Source organism: Chaetodon trifascialis, chromosome 16 (assembly GCF_039877785.1).
Source record: "Chaetodon trifascialis isolate fChaTrf1 chromosome 16, fChaTrf1.hap1, whole genome shotgun sequence".
Lineage (NCBI taxonomy): Eukaryota > Metazoa > Chordata > Actinopteri > Chaetodontiformes > Chaetodontidae > Chaetodon > Chaetodon trifascialis.
Window position 1 is genome coordinate 15,413,437 of NC_092071.1, and position 21,991 is coordinate 15,435,427.

The 21,991-nt window shown below is 40.9% G+C and overlaps 4 protein-coding genes across 5 annotated transcripts; 2 read left to right on the forward strand and 2 right to left on the reverse strand.

The window, feature by feature from the left end:
* Window positions 1–367: 367 nt before the first annotated feature.
* Window positions 368–4,695, reverse strand: mrps31 (mitochondrial ribosomal protein S31). The gene is made up of 7 exons (XM_070982939.1): window positions 4,537–4,695; window positions 3,196–3,687; window positions 2,846–2,998; window positions 2,595–2,738; window positions 2,439–2,515; window positions 2,065–2,205; window positions 368–1,967 (listed from the first exon to the last, which is right to left on the reverse strand). Exons 1-7 carry the CDS (start codon window positions 4,635–4,637, stop codon window positions 1,732–1,734), a joined length of 1,344 nt encoding a protein of 447 aa, XP_070839040.1. The 5' UTR covers window positions 4,638–4,695; the 3' UTR covers window positions 368–1,731.
* Window positions 4,696–4,937: 242 nt separating this feature from the next.
* Window positions 4,938–10,814, forward strand: taf6 (TAF6 RNA polymerase II, TATA box binding protein (TBP)-associated factor). Its single transcript, XM_070982867.1, has 15 exons — window positions 4,938–5,156; window positions 6,337–6,494; window positions 6,641–6,727; window positions 6,877–7,030; window positions 7,123–7,179; window positions 7,270–7,389; window positions 7,650–7,771; window positions 7,954–8,031; window positions 8,121–8,222; window positions 8,321–8,503; window positions 8,651–8,725; window positions 8,811–8,936; window positions 9,061–9,234; window positions 9,394–9,585; window positions 9,835–10,814. The coding sequence occupies exons 2-15, from the start codon at window positions 6,339–6,341 to the stop codon at window positions 10,123–10,125; spliced, it is 1,917 nt and encodes a 638-aa protein (XP_070838968.1). The 5' UTR covers window positions 4,938–5,156; window positions 6,337–6,338; the 3' UTR covers window positions 10,126–10,814.
* Window positions 10,815–10,879: 65 nt separating this feature from the next.
* sat2b (spermidine/spermine N1-acetyltransferase family member 2b) lies at window positions 10,880–13,997 on the forward strand. 2 transcript variants are annotated; one of them, XM_070982922.1, is made up of 6 exons: window positions 10,880–11,050; window positions 11,222–11,273; window positions 12,251–12,334; window positions 12,824–12,925; window positions 13,057–13,097; window positions 13,235–13,997. In XM_070982922.1, exons 1-6 carry the CDS (start codon window positions 10,988–10,990, stop codon window positions 13,412–13,414), a joined length of 522 nt encoding a protein of 173 aa, XP_070839023.1. In that variant the 5' UTR covers window positions 10,880–10,987; the 3' UTR covers window positions 13,415–13,997. The 2 variants fall into 2 exon arrangements, with proteins under 2 accessions (XP_070839023.1, XP_070839022.1); XM_070982921.1 differs by having other exon boundaries at window positions 10,965–11,050; window positions 13,239–13,533.
* Window positions 13,998–15,018: 1,021 nt separating this feature from the next.
* LOC139344844 (claudin-15-like) lies at window positions 15,019–17,644 on the reverse strand. The gene is made up of 5 exons (XM_070983248.1): window positions 17,428–17,644; window positions 16,274–16,438; window positions 15,456–15,537; window positions 15,215–15,325; window positions 15,019–15,118 (listed from the first exon to the last, which is right to left on the reverse strand). Exons 1-5 carry the CDS (start codon window positions 17,642–17,644, stop codon window positions 15,019–15,021), a joined length of 675 nt encoding a protein of 224 aa, XP_070839349.1.
* Between the last annotated feature and the right edge of the window lie 4,347 nt (window positions 17,645–21,991).

Consider the following 21,991-nt stretch of genomic DNA (forward strand, 5'->3'; position numbering starts at 1 on the left):
GTACTGTTTAGATGGGAATTGACTGTCAGAAATCAAAAGTGCATTATATGTCTTCAAAAATTGCTGCCGAGCTTAGGTAATAAATTAGCACACATTTATACTCTTCATATGAACTCCACAGCATTGTTATTCGGATCTGTGGAGACTCAGGGGAAACTGTGCATGAGCTTTGTCGTGAGTTATTGTCCTGTATGACAGCCATCTAGACAAAAATTAACGTCTGTGTCAACTAAGTTAAGCAATGAGTGAAAATACAGAAGGCCTCCTAGTGATTAACACCAGATTTATAGCCATATGATGAGTGATCAGTTTTTGGCTGGTTACTTATGAAGTTAATATCCAAAACACTGCCATTACTTCACAAAATGCTATGACACCACTTTAATTATAGGTTGGTCTGTCTCATCCTGTGCAATATATTTAATCCAACACGTCACTGCATTGCAGAGGGAGCTTTTTTTTTGATAGAAATATCTAGCTCCCAGCCTTGTTCTAAACTTACTCCCAGCTTTATATGGAGCCACAGTTGTCAGTGGTGCCATCTAGTGGGTTATATGCATCTAAGAAATCTCTGAACAGAACCATGTGTCTTTACACACAAACACACTTTTTGTGCCTTCTGTGGTCCATGCATCTAAAATGTAAACGTTTGATTGCCAACATCTTATCATGCCAATCTCAACTGTGTTTCAGGAACAGTGAACAAAATGTGGAAATGAGGCACTTTCAAATGCCAAGCTCTCATTTTCCACACTTTCTCAGACAATAGATTACTGAGGGTGTTTTTAGACCACAAGGAATCTGTGTGGTACATTGTTAACATGTTTTTAACTTTAAAAGCACTTCCCTTGCAAAGGGCACAAGGTTCAAGGTCTCATTACGCTCCTACTGTAAACCTGATCTGAGCTCCGAGATGCTGCACACAGTTTATACTTTTTCCACGACCTGCCCGGGAAAACACCATTAATCATGATCCAACGTGTTTGTATGATCTTTGACACAATAACAGTACAAAAATATTTTCATCAACCCTTTTTCTTTGAATGTGAAGGCCTTTAACAATCAATCCTGCTTCACATTCACATTGTTGATTTTTTTAAATGCAACTACCCGCATGTGCGTCTTGTACAAAAGTTAACTTTTTCTATAAAAAATTTAATCAAGTAAATTGATGTAATTCAACACAATTCTTGAACATCACTTAAGTGTGCTGATATGACCATAATTACGTCTGCAAGAAATGTCGTAAATCCCAGGCACAGAAAATCCAAATGTCTTTTCCTGCAAGTGTGTCACAACACTAGTGACACATTATCATTAGTTAACTGCCTGTGTGAACAAATAATGAGAGGCTGATGTGTGTAACTGGCAGAACATGAAGCAAAAAGCCACGACTGTACATCTGCTGCTTTATATTGTTTGTACACTTTGTGCAAGCACTTATACGAGCAACATTTCACTTTCTCTCTGCACATTTGTGTGACAAGCCAACTCTGAGGTGATCAAACAGTGATTCTATCATCTGATCAACATTCTATAAGCAGGAGATACTGTACAATGTTTGACACTGGGACAGAGACTTGATGCCAGTCCACTCGAAGGAAAAACCAAGCCGGGCCTCTGTGGAACCTGTTAAACCACATGGGTAAACATGATAACAGCTGCAAAGCCCTGCTGAGTAAATGGGTCTTATTTTTATGAGTCCACAAAACATATCTGATCGTCTTAAGCTCAGTTGAAGTAAACGTCCGCCTCCTTGAGGACTTCCTCTTTTTCTTGGAAGTAGTCTCTGAACCAGGAAATGTGTTCCTTCTTCTGTTGGATTGTAAGATAAGGGTTTCGGGACAGACCGGCCACGACGAGTTCCATGAAGTGACGCACTGGTCCCTGACAGGGGAAACCCTCCTCCAAGTGTTTCCCTAAGAAGACGTGTTCATCGAAGGAGACGCTGGCTTCCTCCTCCAGGCCTAACACAGAGCAAAGGGACACTGTCAGTGCAGTCCCTCAGCCAAAATTCATTTTTTACTTCTCTATACATTTAACTAGAATACAATCACTACTCACCAGCTTCATTGTTGATTGGGTATTGCCACATTTTTCCCTCTTTGGTCCACTGGATCATTTCATCAAGGCTGTTGCGGGGCATTTGGTCGGCTGACACAGTCAACTGATGAGCAAACTCCATGTCCCATAGAGTTGGCTGTGCTGAAAATAAGACAGCAGCATTACGGGCAGATGTCTCAGTGAACTCAAAACCAAAACTTTTTACACTGACTGGCTGCATTACAACATCACACGACAATGTGCACCGATGACACTCTATTCTCTTTACTAGTTTGTGTTAAGCAACACATTTCATCAGTTTAAATCATCTACTGTGAGCAAACACAGTCACAAAAATAGTAGACTTAAAGAAGAAAATCAAAATTCCTTATTACCAACTGTTGACTCAACTCCTTTTTCATCAGCAGTAGGGGAAAAGATGTGAAGCCTTTTGCCTGAGAACAATTTCCTCCTAAAAAAAATAAAACGAGCATTAAAAACAAGGCCTATCTGAAAAACTATCTGAGTGGAGATGTGATGGAAGTACTTACCTTCTGCGAACACTGTCCAGCTCACCAGTGATTCCCCTGTCACTTGTGTATCCTTGTTCATCTTCATCAAACTTGATCTGATTCACCGCCCCAGTGTTGTATCGGTTTGTTCTTTTTCCTACTTTCATGTCAGCGATAATTACTCTGAAAAAATATTGTAGGATTTATGTTTATTATATTTGGATTTTCCGTTATACAGAATGTAAGAAAAATAAAAAGAATCACAGTGAAGACAGGTACTAGACACATGCCCGAGGTTGTTCATGTTGCCTTTCTTCTGAGCCTCAGTGACAGCCTCGTGCTGCCTCAGCTGCTTGAGCAGCTCAGACTCGGCCTGGCTGCGGTTAGGCAGGGTGGAGGCAGCAGCAGATGCAGCCGCAACCAGTTCAGGATTCAGTGTCTCACTAAAAAAACACAGAGCAGAGAGGCTGAGATAAGGGGATGAAGAGAGACCAAGGCTCCAGATACAGGGTTTAGAGGAAATAACAAGTTTACAGACACAAAAGTAGTGCTCATTTCAGCAAGCTGAGACAAAAGCCAACTCTTCATTGCAGTGTCACTTGGTGAATAACTTCTCCCACGTCAGCCCCTTCCCTCTCACCTCTGTGATGAAGCCTCCGCTGTAGCCTGCTGAAACATACTGATGGTGCTCTCCATATCTGCTAGCTTTAACGTGGGTTTGGACTCAAAACTTTGCCTCCCTTCCAACTTTTTGAGCTTCCTCTTATTAGTTACTTCCACCTTCATGGCTCCGAGAAGGTCAAGAAGACTCTCTTTCCCACTCTTAGCTGCATCAGTCTTCACTTCTTTTGGTGTTGCTGCAACATGTTCAGTTTTAACATCCATCTGCTGCTGTGTGGCACTTCCATCATCTACCTGTAACGCCACTGGATCCTCACTTTGTTCGCCCATCTTGACGACGTTGCTGTCATCTTCAGCTTTCTGTGTGACCAAAGCTGGAGTTTCTGTTGGGTCAGCCTCTTTATCTGCATTTGTTTTGTCATCTTGATTAGAGGAGGCAACATCGTTTTTCTTTTCACAGAGTCTGACTGAACTTGTGCTGAGGACTCTGACTCCACCTCCATTTGCAACCCTGTTTTAGAACAAAACAGAGTTAATCTTCAAAAAGGAGCAATAACACAAATATTCAATATTAAAACATGACAATTATTATCAGGGGTGGGCAATACTGTTGTAAAATAACACCATGACATAGCAGGGGTTTTCTGCAATATGATATTCTTGTCAATGTACTAAAACTGAAAAATACTTCATTACGTATTTCGGCAGCAAACACTTAATTGTTTGCCTCTTTTTCCCTCAGATGACATAACGACGGTGCCCAGAAGACCTGAGAAGAACAATAAACCGATCTTGTTTTGAATGCCTCTTCTCTTACCAGAATGCGATTAACTTTTTTTTCTTAACTGTTCTCGCCCAGTGAAAAACTGAGCAACGTATATGGCATAAACGTCACTCTATACAGTAGTCTGTGAGGCTGCACATGGTGGGAAGTAGAAACTACGGTAGCTTTTAAGTTAATAACACTGTCAGAGGGAAGTTAAGTTCTCCTGCCACAAGTTGATGGGTGGGTCCATCCTCTCTCGATGCAAACAGTTTTATACTCGTAACTTCATATACATGTTACCATGGAAACTACCTGCCAGTGATGCCCTTGAACAGCTCGAAGAAATGTCAAAATGTCCCACCCCATCAGAGCAGGTTTGAATAAGCTAACAGCTAAAGTTAGCTGTTTCTTCCTCAGCTTTTACTGAACGCTGTTTCGAATGTGCATTGTTGTCAGTGTAAAAATACTGACCACATGTTCCTCAACAAAAATACATCACTCAACAACCCAGTAAGTAGTTAGCTGCCGACATTAACGTTAACGTAGTCATTCTGTGTTTCATAATGTTCCGTTCAGTCGGTCAGTCAAACTCACCTTAAACCTGGAGCTGCAGCCTTGTCGCATTTAGCTAGCAACACACACGACTCGTATACACTGGCTGAAACATTTCGAGTCAGGAATAAAAATCTAAACATGTTTGCTTCTTGCAATGTCCTTCCACGTTCCTGACGTTTGTCTTCGTTGCTACAACATAAGGTCGCCCCCATAAACTCGAGAAAATATTTGGTTCCGGTCAACTATTTGTAAAGGGACGGTACTCTCCGTAGGAAAACTAACATTCAATTCAGTTATAATACCAAAATATCACATTGTGGATTAGGTTATTTTGCCATTTAAAACGCCTTTCCTAAATTGATTTATGATTACTTTTCGATAAACTGCTATTTATCCTATGAAGTCCTCAAGAATAATTTTGTCTCGCGATATCACAACCTGAACGTGACTCAAAATGGCGTTGGAATACAAGCGCTAATTCACGAACGGACTTCTCAGCTGCAAGCCGAGAATTAGTTACTTAATTATATCGAGAGATGGATATGCATAGAGAAGACATAGCTTTGCGAAATAATTATTGTTGCAAATCTCAACATTGATTGTACTCAGTTGTATAAGTTCCTGCTTAAAACTCAGAAAGGAGACAAACTTCCTACCAGGTAAAAACGTCAACGAATGCTAAGTTACTAGCATGGAAGCTAACATACAGCAAATTTAGCTCACTGTAATGTTATATTAAAGAAACATGCAGTCGCTAAGCGGCTCAAAATTAACACTGTTCTCACTTTGCTATGAAGTTGTTGTATTTGAATGAATATACTGTTGGTGTGGCTTGTGTGTTGTAACGTATACAGTGACCTGGTGTTATTCCGTCGGAGTGGTTAACCCGCTTTCTGTGTAGCTCAGTGTGTTTGTTTACACACATGAAGTATAAGAACCCATTTTAAAAAGTATTCCTCCCTCAGTCAACCATCTTTGTCCTGCTACATTGTTTTACAACACTGAGTCAGAGTGGATGTAATCAGGTTTTTTGACACGGTTAACAGAAAGGACTTCATATTGCTAATCTTTACGTTAAAAATCCGGCTATATTAAGTACAGATATGAAACTTGTAAGTATCCCCTTCAAGTCAATATATAATTTAGTCATTTTCTATAGAAACGATTGTCTTTCGTGTATACGGATAGGACCGTATTATATCTGTCTGGGCGCTCCTAGTCTTTTTCTTGCTTAAACTCTTGTCAAGTTGAGGATATTGAACTGCACTTTTCAAGTAATGCCATAAATACAAATGGATTGTGAAAACCAGTTATATTTACGTCTAGACTTCAAGATATAAATGTCCTGTTTACCGTTGTTTTGCACTCGCGTTATCATGCCCCTGCATGTCTTCCAGGGTGTATGATTTTTGGCTTCTCATCCTACCCCCCCCCCCCCCCCCCCCCCCCGGGTCTGATTAGACCACAGAACTTTCTCACACTTTGTGTCTTTGATTTTCTCACATGACCCTTGGCAACACTACCTGAGATGTCATAAAAGGCTTTTTATACATTGACTTTCGACCTGTAAAGCTGCAGTGAAATACCCAGGCAGTATTTATTGTGTCTCCCATCTCGGCCATTGAAACCTGCACTTCCTTTAATGATTGGCCTCTTCAGTGGCGTCTCCGGCCTGCTCCCGGCAGATATATGTATACTGTAGATGTGTCGCATGGTTTTGAAAAATTTAAGGCTGCACTGAAAAACTAGTGTCCCTTGATAAGTGGAGTGCAGCTGTTTGATTTAGATTTTTTGTGTGTACATGTGGGGGGTGATATTCACACCTGTGTACTTTGTCAGCCATGGCGGAGGAACGTCGGCAGAAGCAGTGTTCGGTCGTCCTGCCCACAGAGTCCATGAAGGCCATGGCAGAGTCTGTGGGAGTGGGGCAGTTGCAGGAGGAAAGCTGCATTGCCCTAAGTGAAGAAGTCAGCTACAGGATAAAAGAAATAGCACAGGTAAATCGTGGATGATTAAAGCACATATTTTGTTTATGAGTCTGTAAATTAACCAGTAATCACAGGCTTTAATGTCTTAATTTATGTCTGATCTGATATGAGCTTTATTTTCGAATTGGTCTGTTTTCTTTCTTCCTTTGACACAGGATGCTCTCAAATTCATGCATCATGGGAAGAGACGTAAATTAACCACCAGTGATATAGATAATGCCCTCAAACTAAAAAATGTGGAGGTAAGGGAGAACACGCATACATTCATTGAAAGAGGACAGTTTTTTGTTGCTTAATTAAACCACCTGATTGATATTATCGAAGGAAAGCATGAAGTGGGTCTTCTGGTCTGGTTTCTTTCTGAACTCTATGTAAATCCCTCTCGTTATAGCCCCTGTATGGGTTCCAGTCGCAAGAGTTTATCCCTTTTCGCTTTGCAAGTGGTGGTGGAAGAGAGCTTCACTTCTATGAAGAAAAAGAAGTCGACCTCAGTGACATAATCAACACGCCGCTCCCCAGAGTTCCACTAGATGTGTCTCTCAAAGGTACCCATATAATCAGTGCTGCGTGCTGTTGTTGTCTTGTTTTGGCTGCATGGTTTGTAAGCTTACACATATGCTTCTTTGTTAATGCATAGCCCACTGGTTAAGTATTGAGGGGATGCAACCAGCGATTCCAGAAAATCCACCACCAGGTGAGTCCTGTTTACATTTCCTCCTCTTAGAAAAGCAAAAATACACCTAGAGGAACATTTCATAATTTGTTTTTATTTACTGCATTTCAGCACCAAAAGAACAACAAAAGATTGAATCTACAGAGCCCCTCAAAGTTGTCAAACCTGGTCAGGAGGAGGATGGTACAATTCAAGGCAAGGGCCAGGGGGCGGCAGCCGCTGATGGCAAAGGTCAGTATCTTGTGTTGTACTGAAATTAAATGTTGTAATTTTGTTTTAAATATTGCTCATCTGCCACTAGCCAACCTACTTATGAATGACTGTTTTGGAGGTACAAAATTAAAATGACAAAAAATTCAACCAGCAATAGACTGCAGATGGATATTCATCCGGTCGTGCAGCCCTGCCTCCCACTTTGCCTCTTTTGTTCCTCTATAATGCTTAATGATTATGTTTGCCTCCTTCATCCCGTGTCATCCCATCTCCTTCAGGAAAGGAGAAGGGTCTAATAAGGCTGAAGCCACGCAGCACCCACGAGCTGTCTGTGGAACAGCAGCTCTACTACAAGGAAATCACAGAAGCGTGTGTTGGCTCCTGTGAAGCTAAGAGAGCTGTAAGTCTGGCCTGTCTATATGCATGTATGAGCTATTTTATACATGCTGAGTGATAACACGTTTTATCTCATTTTGCAGACTGTCAGGAAAACAGCAGTTACAAAATTCTGCCATAATAGTTGTCTTAACCTTGTTCGTCTGACACTACTGTTTGATAAATGTTTCCTCTCGTCCTGTTCAGGAAGCTTTACAGAGCATCGCTACAGATCCTGGACTCTATCAGATGCTTCCAAGATTCAGCACATTTATATCTGAAGGGGTGAGCTGTTTTTCCAGCTTCAGCAAGTTTGGCTCCCCTTGTATAAAACACCCTCTACTGAAAGCACTGACGTTATTCTGTCCTCAAAGGTTCGTGTAAATGTGGTGCAGAACAACTTGGCCCTGCTGATTTATCTCATGCGGATGGTCAAAGCTCTAATGGACAACCCCACTCTGTATCTGGAGAAATATGTGAGTGCAGAACACAAACAAAATGTTGTATTGTTCTTTGAAGGTTACAATCTCAACACTTTCATTCTAATCTTCTCATTTTCTATCTATATTTGTAGCTGCATGAGCTCATCCCAGCTGTGGTGACGTGTATTGTGAGTAAGCAGCTGTGTTTGCGACCAGATGTTGACAACCACTGGGCTCTGCGGGACTTCGCTGCTCGCCTCATGGCCCAGAGTTGTAAAACCTTCAGTACTACGACCAACAACATCCAGTCCCGTATTACCAAGACTTTTACAAAGGTGGGCTTTTGGGTCGTGTGTTTTGTTTCATGGATAGTTTTACAACATTTTCTCCACCATGGATACAGTATGTTTGGAGTGATCACTTGTTACAGATCAGCATTACTAAACACTAAAACACTAAACCAGACTGACATGTTTCCTCAGAGTTGGTTGGATGAGAAAACCCAGTGGACGACTCGCTACGGCTGCATCGCTGGACTTGCTGAACTTGGAGCTGATGTGAGTGTGATTCTGTTTTCCTTGGGTCCTTATCACTTTTACTCTTTTGGATCAACAACAACCTCCTGATTTTATCTTTTTGTAGGTGATTAAGACGTTGATCCTTCCTCGGCTTACTGTAGAGGGTGCTCGCATCAAAGCAGTGATGGAAGGACAAGTGGTCTCCAATATTGATAAGATAGGAGCTGACCATGTTCAAAGCCTGTTACTGGTAATACATGAACTTCTGTGATTCTGCATTTGTAAGCTTAAACAGTCAAAGCATTTCAAGAAATACGACATGGCATTCACCATTACTTTGTTTCCTATTCACAAAACGTGTTTGTGTTTCAAAGAAACACTGTGCAAGTGTTATCGCTAAGATACGACCTCAGCCTGACAACGTGGAGCAGTATCGGACAGACTATGGATACCTCGGGCCCATGCTCTGCTCCCATGTAATGAAGGCCAGGACTCAAGCAGCGCTGCAAGCTCAACAAGTGAACAGAACCACGTTAACAATCACCCAGGTACATTTAATACTCGAAAAAATGTTTGGAAAAAATATATAGTTGCCATAAAAACACTGATATGTGTCATTTAGGCATCACACAAACATTGCAGGGTGATGTGAGAGGAAACCAGCACACAGCTGTTTCAGTCATGAGTGATGGCTTTCTTTCTTGCAGCCTCGTCCCGCCCTCACAGTCTCACAAAGTGGGCTAAGCGGGTCGGCAGGGCCGCGCACTCCCAGCATCATTAAGGTCCCAAGCTCCCTCACCCTGATGTCCCCTCGTCCGGGGACCCCATCGCAGCCATCTCCCCCTGCAACAAAATACATCGTCATGGCAACCAGTGCAGGAGCCGCCTCAACTCAGCAGGTAGGCCTTATTTCTTGTAAAGTACCTTCACGTGCCTATATAAAATGTTACAATCAAAATATAAATTTTTAAAAATATATTTAAATCTGATAAATAAAAATGACAAATAAAGACATGAAAGTCTATACTTTTCAGTACTTATTGTCATTAGAGTGATTGGTGTGAAACAGGTCTCAAAGTTCATTTTCTGTCTATAGAAGCCAGACCTCACAGTATGAATTTACTTCTGTCCCTTTATCTTCCCTCCAGGTAATCACCATCAGCTCTTCCCAGTCAGCCTCACCGGTCACTAGCACAGTTCCCAGCGCCCCTTCAACCTTGCAGCCTCTGGTAAAACTGGAGCCTGGTGGTGGACCTGGACTGACCGCTTCACGACCTCTGCAGAAGTACATAGTGGTATCTCTGCCCTCGTCTGCCTCTTCCTCTTTGGAGACTAAGAGCTCTGTGCTACCAACCTCTATTTCCTCTACCCCAGTAGAAGCAGGGTTGAAGCTAGACAGGTCCGAGTCTCCTGGAGCGAGCACGCAGTCGCCACACTGAGACTTACATATGTAGTGGAGGTTTTGTTTTTTTTTGACCATGTTGGTGCAGCTGAACACACAAGGATGTTTGTTTGGGCTGAACTTGAAGGGGTAAACTGTGCAGTGGTATGAAGGGGAATATCTGAACTCTTGACTGATAAAGAGCAAATGTGACATTGTAAATATGTTAATGCCCAATGAAAACTGAGGTCCATTTGTGAGATCTGTAACGTTTCAGCTTATATTCTAATTGATTTCATGTTCTTTTTTTTACTCTAAAATAAATCAGATTTTGTATGAAATTCTTTATCTGGAAGTGATTTTCTGTTTCCATTTGAATTTTTAAGAAAAAGGCTTTGGTTTTTTAAGAAAAAGGCTTGGGGGGGGGGGGGGGGGGGAGTATTTGAGTAAAAGAGAGGGTTACGTTCTACCTCCTGGTCCTGTCAGTGGGCTGCCAAACTTCCAGAAGTGCAGACATAAACATTTTTTAAGAAGGTGAAAAATGTAAAGGCACAAGACTGTGCTGCAGGCTTAAGTCAACTACGACTCCCAGTGAGCATTGCGGGAAGAACCCGCAAATCCGCGAATTGCAAATCGTGTGTCAGGTGATAATAGGCCAAAATGGTTAGTAGTTTTAATGTTATAGAATTGTTTTTCTTACAGGTTGCTGATTTAAATAAACAATTCAAAATAAATATATAAACCGGCACGTTTTAATTGGTTGTATTTTATTTTGAAGTCCGAATTTCACCGCAAGTATTTCCTGTGTGTTCGGCGTGTTCAACGTGGTTGGTGGTATTATTGTTCACTGAGGAAGAGGACAGTCAGTCAGTTCACGCTCACTCTTTGTTGTTGTTGTTGCTGCTGCTGCTGCTGTAGACATGAACTTCAAAATTCGGCCTGCAGCTAAAGATGACTGCAAAGAAATATCGAGAATGATATTGGTGAGACTTTTTCCGGGTTGTTGAAGGAAGCCACAGTAACTCCTGTGTAGATGCTGCAGATGTTAAACCTGAACGTCACGTTATGCTACGACTTTAGGAGCTCCGTAGAAATCTGCCAAATGTCAGGCGACACACGTTCACTCATAACCTTTGAAACCCCCCTTTCCTCAGGAGTTGGCGGTTTATGAAAACATGTCCGACCAGGTGAAGATCTCTCATGAAGGTAATTGTACACTGAATGAGTGACAGAAAAAAAATGGCGTATTTGAGAATACGCGGAAAGCTTGCATGTGCTGAGGCTGAATGACAGAAAAGTTTTAAAAAGAGCCCTTCACTGTCATTCATGTTTATTTATTACAGAAGGCTAAAATACCATCCGTCAGGCAGATTATGAAACACTGTTTTATGGCGTGATCTTCTCTTGTGAGGTCATTGACGCAGCTGATGTATCTCTTTCCCTTCACAGCACACATTTAAGTACATTTGAAACAAAGTCACAGTTTAATGCACAGAAACAGGTTTAACTGAATGGGCATATCACCTTTTGCAATGCACACAGTTACACCTGTGTTTTTGCTTCTCTGTGTCTGTAGCATACAAGGTCCAATGTGAGATTAGTTATGATGGAGTAAGCAGCGCAAGACTTTGCAACCAGATGTGTAAACAATAAGAGGAGTCCAGTAATCAGTAACCATAGCCTCAGTGTTGGATCTTGTATATTTGTAAATTCATTCTTACTCTGAATTTGATCCAAACATTTTTAGAATTGGGTTTGTTAAAGGTACCTTGTTGAGTTCTTGACCACTAGTGGCGCTGTAGAGTGTTTTGATGAGCGGGTCCCACATTTGTTTGCATCTCTTGGTCCCACCTGCGTCCTCCCCACACACCTCCAGTACATATATGATGCGGTAGAAACTTCTGCTGACTGAAGAAAGTGCATATCAACAGGTGATGATATGTCACATGGGAATGCAGTGTGCCAATAAATAAAGGATAGAAGAAGAAACATCCAGGACAGAACTTTGCAGAAGTTGGCAAAGCAATGTGACCATGTGCTGGGATTTTAGCGGCTACTAAATAAAAATTTTAATTATTCCTCAAGTGTGTGAAGTATTGATGCTTTTGGCATGTCCTGTCACTCGGGTCCTGATGATTACCAATATCACATCTAATAGAAAAATGTCTTGTTTTACTTGTTAGAGCTGGAGCGCGATGGCTTCTGCGAGAATCCGTTCTTTGAATGCCTCATCGCAGAAGTACCCGAGGAGCATAAATCAAAAGACGGTAAAGTGTTGATCGCAGCCTTTTCCATGCTGCTCTTCCTTATCGAGCAGCTCAGCTTTGAACTTATCGGCATCTGGCGGAGATAAGAAGAGGTTTGTGCCGCTGCGCTTCAGATATGCCCATTTAGTAGCCAACAAATCATGATGGCGAGTCAAGTGAGGTCTCATAAATCAGCAGTGTCAGATGTTGTTGATCTCTTCTCTCAGAGAGTGAAATCTAAAGGAAGGTACCATTCAATGAACAGCGACATCACAGCTTCAGTTTCAATTCTCATCTATTTGCTTTAGAAGCAGTAACATGCTGTCATGTTATTAATGCATGAACACGTGTGCAGTTTTTCAGTTTTCTGGTTTTTCAGACTTTAAATAAATTCACCATTTCTTTGCTAAACACAAGAGCACTTATTCCACCATATTTGTGGTAATTTGTCTTTTTCTGGTATTCTTCCTGCTTGTCTTTTTGATTGCTTGCTTCCTTTTGTTCTTGTAGGGTTCACAATTGTTGGATACGCCCTTTACTTTTACACTTACAGCACATGGAAGGGGCGGTCAGTGTATCTGGAGGACCTGTATGTGATGCCAGAATTCAGAGGTAAAATGTGTGTTGAATTGTTGTCAACAAAGCCTGAAAAGAAACGTCGTTAGTTGTGTGAATCATCTCATCTTAATGTCGCCTCTGTCTGTAAAAATATGCTCAAACTCATTTATTGATTTCCTCTATAGGGAATGGCATTGGCAAGGGTTTACTGAGCAGTGTCGCTCAGGTAAGAGTGGTTTTCTTGCCCACTAATGTCCAGTTTTCTGGAAAGGTCACATTTGATTGCAGCTTTGAAAATATTGCTGGTCCTTGTGTGAGATCAGCTGTCCTGTGTGTTTCACTAAAAGACTTCTGTTTTCTCAGATAGGGAAAAAGAAGCAGTGTGTACGGCTGCAGCTGTCTGTGCTCGACTGGAATACTCCCTCTCGAGACTTCTACGCTGCTAAAGGAGCTCAGGACCTCACCGTCAGCGAGGGCTGGCACTTTATACGATTTGACGGACAAGACCTGGACAATTTAGTGAATGAAGCACCTAAAGATTAGAAGTTTGCTAAGGGAAACATGTACTTTCCTGTGAAGAAAAAAATGTAGCTGTTTGTCTTCGTCCATAAACTTCACCCCTTTATAAGACAGTGCCAGAATAAGCCCCTGGAGTGTACCCTCTTCAAAATTATCTCCTGATTTAAAGGCGATCATATGAACTAGAAGCTACACATTACTTATGAATATGATTTTAAATACTCTAATTTGTAAAGTACCTTTGGATCTTTCTTTCCTTCCCGTAGCTCAATGTGATCTCAATAAATCCAGTCCCAGATGTGTTACCGTATATTTCCACTAGGTGGCACATTTAACTGACTGACATGTTTGCGCCTTGTAATTCTGCATGATCTGTTCCCTGATGAAGACAATCCATATGAGGTACTGTAAAAGTAGTGAGTCAGAGTCAGCTGGCTTGCTGTTTGGTTTTGGAAGGAAGCACTCTCTTGTTTGGTCCACCATTTTTGAGCTCCATATAAAGTGAAAACATACATGATATGATCTGGCATCTCTCTGAGACGAGTGTGCTGTCAAGAAATGTCGTGGTTCAGTGGTCCACATGTTCAGTCCTGTGTCCTGAACACAATCTGTGTGCATTTTCTGCTTTGGTTAAAGGAGTTAAAGGAGAGGATGATGTGCAAACATGCACCGTAACCCTAAACTCCTTCATTTGATCATGTCAGCTGTTTTTTTTTTTTTTAATTATTATTATTAATCATACTGAGTCACATTGCTCAGCACCTCTAGTCATCACTCTGTTGGAAATCATAGTCTCTCATTTAGTGCAATCAACCCAAAAAAAAATTGATATTTATTTGTGTATAAAATGTACTAACATCCACAGAAACACATTTAAAATCACCTGCAAGGGAACTGTATGACATCACATTTAAAATATACACATATACACGTGCCAAAAAAAAAGATTAAAATGCACAAAAACGATGTGTTGCCATTTACTTCAGCCCCGTTACTCAAGTGTTCCGCGTCAAGGTGACAGACAAAATCACACAATCCCTGGTCTGCTGTGTAATCACAGTACATCAGGAGCTGCAAGGTAAAATGATGTCATAATAATGAGCTTTCTCACAGCTTTTTTCTTACAATCAAGTAATGCTGTGGCAATCAGACTAAAAGAAAGAAAGGTTTGCTTATTAAAGGATCAAAATGGTTCTATAATTGAATCCCCACAACATGCTGAACACATTAAATGTGAGTATGTAACATGTTTTTTCTATTCCTGAGACTAAATCTAAATTATAGCAGTAATCAACTCTTGAAATTGCTTTCCGTTAGCACTGTTACAGGTTTCATTATGTTGCAGTTTCTCTCAATGGTACACAGATGCAATTTTCACAGTACATAAAAATTACAAATTCATATGTAGTAAATACGTATGATGAAGGTTCAGATTGGATAAAACCTATAAATCCAAATCAAATCAAGGTTATTGCTCTGAACTGTACAGTGACCATGAGTCTATAGGTGTTTTCAGCTTTAAATGCCGCCCTCTCATAGGTCAGTCAGGATAATAATCATTGCTCATTTTCTCAAAAGAAATCTCGAGCAGACTCCAAACCGGCTGGCTTTCCCTCCACAGTCCCCTCTCACACATACGCATTTCTTCCGTAGTTGCTTGGGACGGAGTGAGACGTGGCCACAGCTGACAGCACATGTCCTCTGGAGGATGGTTGGTATGGATATGGTCTAAAAGACAAACGGCACGTTTCAGTCTGTGGAAAATGCACCAATTCTACTCTACACAGTGAATCAGTGCCAAACCTCTCAGCAACACATACTCACATTTTTTCATTGGGTGTTGTGAGTTTGCAAGCGCACATCAGGCACGAACCTCCACAGATGGCAAGTATGGCTGAAGACCAGCCGATATACAAGCCCTCTCCAATCTCATACCTGTGGTGCAATAACATTTAACATACATGTTTCCATGTATTAATATGGAATCCACTGTAAACAACAACGTCACATTGTGCCTTTCAGCTTTTGTTCCTTTGAAAGACTGATGCTGACCGTATTGACTTACTTTGTCCCGGGATAAAACTCGTCAAAGAACTGCTGGGTGATGTTGGCTGCATACCAAGATACAGCAATCATGGTGCAAATCCCTGCAAAACATTGTTTACTTTAGACAAGTGACATGTTTTTTCAATGCAAACAACACATAGAGTCACAAGCTGAGATAAAAGGTCAAAACCTTTTCAGGGTTTGAGCAGAGTTTAGTAGAGGTAGTAAAGTGATAATAGGAGTAAAACTGTAAAACCTAATGGGCCTAAAATCATTTCATGCAATGTTATGGGATGATTTATGAGGCCTGTCAAATGAAGCAAAAGCACCCGCTCACAGCTGCACGAATCGCTTTGTCACAAGGCGAGACTACGCCTTTACAACCACTCCTGCAAGTTCTATGTGAATAGATCACCATGTAAATAAAATAATCATTGTAATAATGTTTCACAGCCTTTCAAATGAAACTGAAATAGATGGCAGCAGTATTTCTTTCTCCTCTTCCTGCATCACTTTTTGTATTTTACATAGTGTGACCTCTTCTTATAATCCGCACACCTTTAGGAATGGCAGGCTTTTGTGCATCAGGAGGTTTGTTAGAGTAACGATAACCTTTTGAACTGTGGAGATTGGAGGGCTGCATGTTTTGTGTTCCACATAAAGTGAGACTCTTCATCTTAATCAGTTTCTTGAAACACTTGCAGAGACCATATGTCTAATGTTGGACATTTTAAGCCATTCTGAGTCATTTTAAAGTACTTTAGACCGCAGTGACCTCTCTTTTGAACATTTCCTCATCCTTGTTTTGTGGCATTACACCCTTCCTGAAGTCATTACCCTGTAGTAAAAAGAACACTCCTCCAACTGCAGCGATCCTCCCCTTCAGGACGTAGTTTTCGCCTCCTATTTTTGAGCATTGCATTCCTACGAGAGTAGCTGCTAGCCCAAATGTCCCAAACACAATGGCAGCAATCATGAGCGCCCGGGAGGCCTGGATGTACCCTGTGTACAAACACAGATATACACGATTATTTGTAGTAACATGTTCCATACACACACAAATCAGTATATTTTAAGCACTGAAAAAAATGCAATAATAATAAAATGGAGCATCACATGTTTCTTATTGTGTTGAAAATGAATGTGTTATCACAGAGATGACATTCACTGTCAGTGCAGGGGTGAACCCTGGTTGTATGAGCACAGGCAGGACCCTCGAACAGGCTCGACTGACATGGTCAAAAAGCAAAGCCTGTTCAAAACGCACTACACAGAACCCAAAGTATATTCCTCAGTCTCACCAAAAATCCGGGATTTTCCAGAAGATAAATATAGTCATGTGTATCTCTGTAGCTCCAGCTGGATGAAGGGGAGCTCACAGGTTTGATTCCTGACTGATGCGCCAGCCCTTTCAATTCAGTCCCCCACAAATATGTATACATGTGTGAGCGGTGAAGCGTGCTTCTGCCTGTGATGAGACGAGGGCCTGACAAAAACAATCAACACTGCAGCTCGGCGCTTCACTTGTCTGCTCTATCACTTTGGTAAATGTTCGTGTTTGCATTAATTTGAACTGAAACCTGAACAGTTTTGACTAAGGTAGTTAAAAATCAGTTTATAGTTTGGGTTCACTGTGGCTGCCTTTGCTTATCCTCTCTAATTTCATCATATCTTATATTACCCCTCTTTACTACAAAGTCCCGTCTACAGGACATCAATGGCAAAAAAAAGACAGCCATTTCTCCACTGTTGCATTAGGTCCAGTTTAAGACTCATTGTGAATCTTTAAGGTGCAAACTAATTGAGACTGCCTCCTTCACACACTGATTAACTACAACGTATTTGTTTGCTTTTTTTTTTTTTTTTTTAAGCGATCATGTTTTCTGTGTGACTGTCATAATAATAATCTCATTCCTGGTGTGAAAGGATGCATTTAAGTCAGATAAGTAGTCATCAATACTGATAAAACAATTTCTGCATTGGCCACATACCATTAAGTGCGAGCAAAGATGGAAAGTCCCGGCAGTTGTGAACTCCCGTAGAGTCGGTTGCACAGGACATCCATAGGTTTTCATAGATGGTTGATGTGGTAATAACATTACCATCCACTGTGGAGACCTTCCAGTATCGATTTGGAAGGGCGACCCCAACCATCAGCCAGCCCAGAAACCCCAAGAAGAAGGCAAAAGCTTCCACTATCGCATTCATTATTCCCTTCTTTCTTGTGTCCGATCCGTGTAGTTATCCAGAGAGAGAAACACTTTATGCAAACGTTGACTCTCCGAGATATCTTCCTGTACAAACGTGTGGATTTGCTGGCCCCAAAGCCTCAGTGTGCCTGACCGATTCCCACCAACATGCGAGCTAAGATGCTACAGAAAACTCCAAATCAATGATTAATTCCAGATAGCCCACTCATGATTTCTCCTATTATCCTCAACCTTTTCAAAGACTCCAAATGTTTGCCCAACTTGACAACAGAGAGGTGAAGTCCAACCTTCCAACCTGCTTACCAACGTCTATAGACTTCAAGCTATTTGTCACCTTTTGACATCTGCTTTGAACACTGTGTCAATAATATCAAACCGTTATTGATGGGATTCAACTCTGGTTTTGGCTCCTCACTTCGCCCTGTGTGCAAGGGACGATGGGAAAGTTCGTGGCATTGAGGGGTGAGGGGTGCATCCCTGCATACCGACCTGCAGGTGACCACGTTTGCTGACCCTCAGATAAACCTGGTCACTTGTCTGACAACTGAGCCCAAAAGACTTCATTAGTTTAACAAATGTAGTTCATTATCTGGCCTTTATCATCACAGTGATGAAGTACCACTGAAGCCTTTTGGCCACACACACACACACACACACACACACACACACACACACACACACACACACACACACACACACACACACACACACACACACACACACACACACACACACACACACACACACACAAAAAGTTTCACTCGCTCTTTTTCAGATGTTTTAAACCAAAGCACAAGAACAATTTGACTGAAGTGCTTGAAGTCAAACTTTATGCACATTTCTAAAGATATAGTTTTAGTAGTTTTCTACTGGATTACACAGTGTCAACAAGGATGAAGTACTATTTCACAAGAGCTACAACAGCTTGACTTAACTGCTTATTAAATACAGCATGCAGCCATGGCAGTTTTAAATGGGTGTCCAACATGCCCAAAAGACTTCATTAGTTTAACAAATTAAATTCAAAGGATACAGCGGAATAAGAGCACCTTTACATAATGGCAATAAGGTCGGTTAATGAGACTATTTCCTTTTACTAAGACTGTGCACACCTGAAATATATGTAATCAAGTACAATCTCTAGCTCTAAAGTCCTCTTACACGTACAGCCTCAACAAAAAAATAACATTTACAAGCAAACTTTCCAGAGCTTTTGGATTAGACTGCACAGCTGCTGCTTTTTGTCACATCACTGTAGATTACAACAGAGGCATTGCGTTACACTCTGTATGCATATTATCTTTCCTGTTAAGAACGGCCTGTCTGAATATGTATGTATAGTTCGTGGTGATTTACAACCTCTAAGAAGAAACATACGCGCCTCCATCAATCAGAGGAAATAAAGCTGTATTTCTCTTAGTATGACGTCGTACATTAGAATATGCATACTCAGCTGTTACATAAAGCTGAATCATCAGAGAAAAACTGAGTCATAATTCAAAAAATATTAAAAGAATCTCAAGCAAGTTATTAGTTACTGGTAACACTAATATTTTCTTTTTTTCTTTTTTGTCAACAGCAGATAAAAAAAATCAATGACTTTTCTGGTATCTTGTCATGTACACCTTAAGGACCACAAACATGCTATTAGACAATTACTACTTCTACTTTTACTTACCTGGGAGAGCAAAAAGGGATGGAAAGTCACGACAGTTATAGATCCCAGTTGAATCACTTGCACAAGACATCCAGAGGTTCTCATAGATTGTGGAGGTTGTAATTACGCTGCCATCTGTGGTGGATTCTTTCCAATACTGATCTTGTAGTGATATGAAAATCATTATCCAGCCTGCAAAACCTAGGAAAAGTGCTATAACCTCAATGATCTCTTTCATCCTGAAAGTAATGTTCTATTAATAATTAGCAAAAGTAATAGATATTGCCTCTGTGAGGAGCTCTATTCGCAACTTCTGTATCTGATATACATTTTGTGAGTGTGAGACCTGACTCAGGATTTTTTTTTTCCTCGTGCACTCAAACCTGGACTAATTTGACCATTGATTTGTTGCTGTAGCTACATTATAAGTCTGTTATTCCCGCCCAAAATTGATGACATTTCATGTGCCTGGCACGTTACCATAGAAATGTGAGTATACAATAGCTTTTTTTTTTTTTTTTTCCTCTTTTGATTGGCACTGGAGGTACAGATGATCTCAGGTATCACAGCTTTAAATCCAAAAGCCAGGAGTTAAAAGACACTGAAGCTTCTTTTGGAGACACTTAATATGACAGTAAATTGTATATTTATTCAGTTTAGGTGTTTTAAGAAGCCTCTCAGGAGCACTTAAATGCTGAATGTATGCAGGTTGAAATAAGTCAGTCAGAGGAAGGATTAATGATGTGGTGAATAACGTCTTATCAAATGATGCTCTTATTGCACTGTAGGTTTACTCTGTGGGTATCATTTGTCTTTTTTTTTGGTTGCTCACATCATCTTGTCCTCCTGTCTGTGTCCCCTTTTGAGGAAATGGTAGCTTGTGATTTTAGGGAGGTCATTTCAAGTTTCATAAGCAAATACTAATGTAGAAATGCTGAATAGATGGCAGAGCAAACACTGTTGATGGGTGATTTATTGAAGGCAGAAAGTGTCTATTTTAGCACTGGTTAAGCATTAACGAGTCTGCAGCGGGACAAAAGATGCGTTGAACCTCTTGCTCTTTGTAAGTCCATTTTTTATACTGGAGCGTATAGATTTAACACTGATGTCTGTTCTTTGGAAACGTTGTGTGTTGACATAGTACAGTGCTGTCACCTAAAAGAAGCTGACCAAAGACCAGGCTGTTCAAACACACCCTTATAATGAACTGGTGCCTCTATACGTTGAGTAGCATATGGAAGTGTGCAAAAAAAAAAAAAAGCAAGATTTAGAAGCTCTGATGTGCATAGAGAGCAATTTTGCATTCAGTGTTTGCAGAAACCTCCCAGATACTCTGTGCAGGCGGCCTTTAAATGTAAACACAGATGTTTGCCTCTTGTTTCAGTCGAGCAAGTCTTTGTTTATGAGAAACTTCAAACTCACCATTTACAGTCTCTATCTTATCAAATGCGAATTCTCTTTAGCCGACCACTAATCAGAGGCACAGTTCAAAGTACTGTCATATACTTAACAGTAGTGAACAGACATTCAGACTTTAACTCATAATCTTTCGGCTGTTAATATTTTATTCCATTGCCCTTCAGTCAGCTGAAGTATTTATTTGGTTGCGTACGCGCTGACCTCCCTGCTTAAAGGAAAAGTTCGCTCAAAACCAACCTGAAATGGTTTTTTGATTTCAGCCTTTGACACTGACCAGGACCATGAAGCTCACATCAGACTCTTAACCCAGAGCAAATACATGTTTTGTCATGGTCATGATTTTCGTCTTTCAGTGATTCCATCTTAATCTTGACTGTATACTTCAGCAGACAATAGCTGAAGCTGAGTGTCCAGTGGAAAAATGCTGAACTGCTCTAAAGGAATATTACAATTTAATATAACATTTTTAACTTTTAATATCTTAAACTGCTGTGAATCCTCACAAGTATCTGAACTAGAACACAAAGTGAGTCCACCAGCAGCCTCTGGTGTGATGTGACTGACCATGTGACCATGACGCTGCACAACATCAGCAACCAGAACTGCGCTCGTGCACAGAATGACACTGATCGGTAAATGAAAGCAGCTCTTTGGCTGACTTTTATCATTTAAAATATCACGTGACTGCACAAACCTTTGTGCAATTCTCCACTGACCTAAATTTAGACTGTGATTCATGTGTGGGTTCAGTAATGTGCTCTCACTAAAACCTGTTTAAATAATATCATGTTTGAATAACTCTGAACAGTCAGTATTTGTGTACTCTATGTAATAGTTTCGATGAAGTCACTGCTTCAATATGATCTTATCAATCATGGTGAAAGATTGTCACTCTCTGCGTCTCTGTTGAACACACACATAAAGAGAGAAGCTTGAAAAAGCTTTGATTTGGACAATTAAGTAGTTGCTGGCCTGGTGTAATGCAACTTTTAATCTGACTGACAGCAATGGTTTGGCATGGCTCTATGAACGTCTGTCAGTCAGTCCACCGCTGGTTCAGACAGAAATATCTCAACAATGATTTTATGGATTGCCATGAAACTTTGCACAGACGTTCCTGGTCTCTAGAGGATGAATCCTATGGACTCTGGTTATTGCCTGACTTCTCTTATAGCACCACTGTGAGATGCCTGTGTGTTTGTATAATAACAAATATCTGCAAGCAATGACAATTCCCTCAGCCTCAGCTGTACTTTTATGGCTGCAGAC

Excerpts from the sequence above, each read along its gene's own strand:
- mrps31 (XM_070982939.1), bottom strand. The coding sequence starts at position 4,637 with ATGTTTAGATTTTTATTCCTGACTCGAAATGTTTCAGCCAGTGTATAC. Across the intron at positions 2,999-3,195 it reads GCGGAGGCTTCATCACAGAG|TGAGACACTGAATCCTGAAC; the intron begins GTGAGAGGGAAG and ends GTGTTTTTTTAG. Across the intron at positions 2,516-2,594 it reads CTGGACAGTGTTCGCAGAAG|GAGGAAATTGTTCTCAGGCA; the intron begins GTAAGTACTTCC and ends TATTTTTTTTAG.
- taf6 (XM_070982867.1), top strand. The coding sequence starts at position 6,339 with ATGGCGGAGGAACGTCGGCAGAAGCAGTGTTCGGTCGTCCTGCCCACA. Across the intron at positions 7,390-7,649 it reads GGCAGCCGCTGATGGCAAAG|GAAAGGAGAAGGGTCTAATA; the intron begins GTCAGTATCTTG and ends CATCTCCTTCAG. Across the intron at positions 8,032-8,120 it reads GCACATTTATATCTGAAGGG|GTTCGTGTAAATGTGGTGCA; the intron begins GTGAGCTGTTTT and ends CTGTCCTCAAAG.
- sat2b (XM_070982922.1), top strand. The coding sequence starts at position 10,988 with ATGAACTTCAAAATTCGGCCTGCAGCTAAAGATGACTGCAAAGAAATA. Across the intron at positions 11,274-12,250 it reads GGTGAAGATCTCTCATGAAG|AGCTGGAGCGCGATGGCTTC; the intron begins GTAATTGTACAC and ends TTTACTTGTTAG. Across the intron at positions 12,926-13,056 it reads TGTGATGCCAGAATTCAGAG|GGAATGGCATTGGCAAGGGT; the intron begins GTAAAATGTGTG and ends TTTCCTCTATAG.
- LOC139344844 (XM_070983248.1), bottom strand. The coding sequence starts at position 17,644 with ATGAATGCGATAGTGGAAGCTTTTGCCTTCTTCTTGGGGTTTCTGGGC. Across the intron at positions 15,326-15,455 it reads GAGTTTTATCCCGGGACAAA|GTATGAGATTGGAGAGGGCT; the intron begins GTAAGTCAATAC and ends ATTGCACCACAG. Across the intron at positions 15,119-15,214 it reads ACAACACCCAATGAAAAAAT|ACCATATCCATACCAACCAT; the intron begins GTGAGTATGTGT and ends TTTGTCTTTTAG.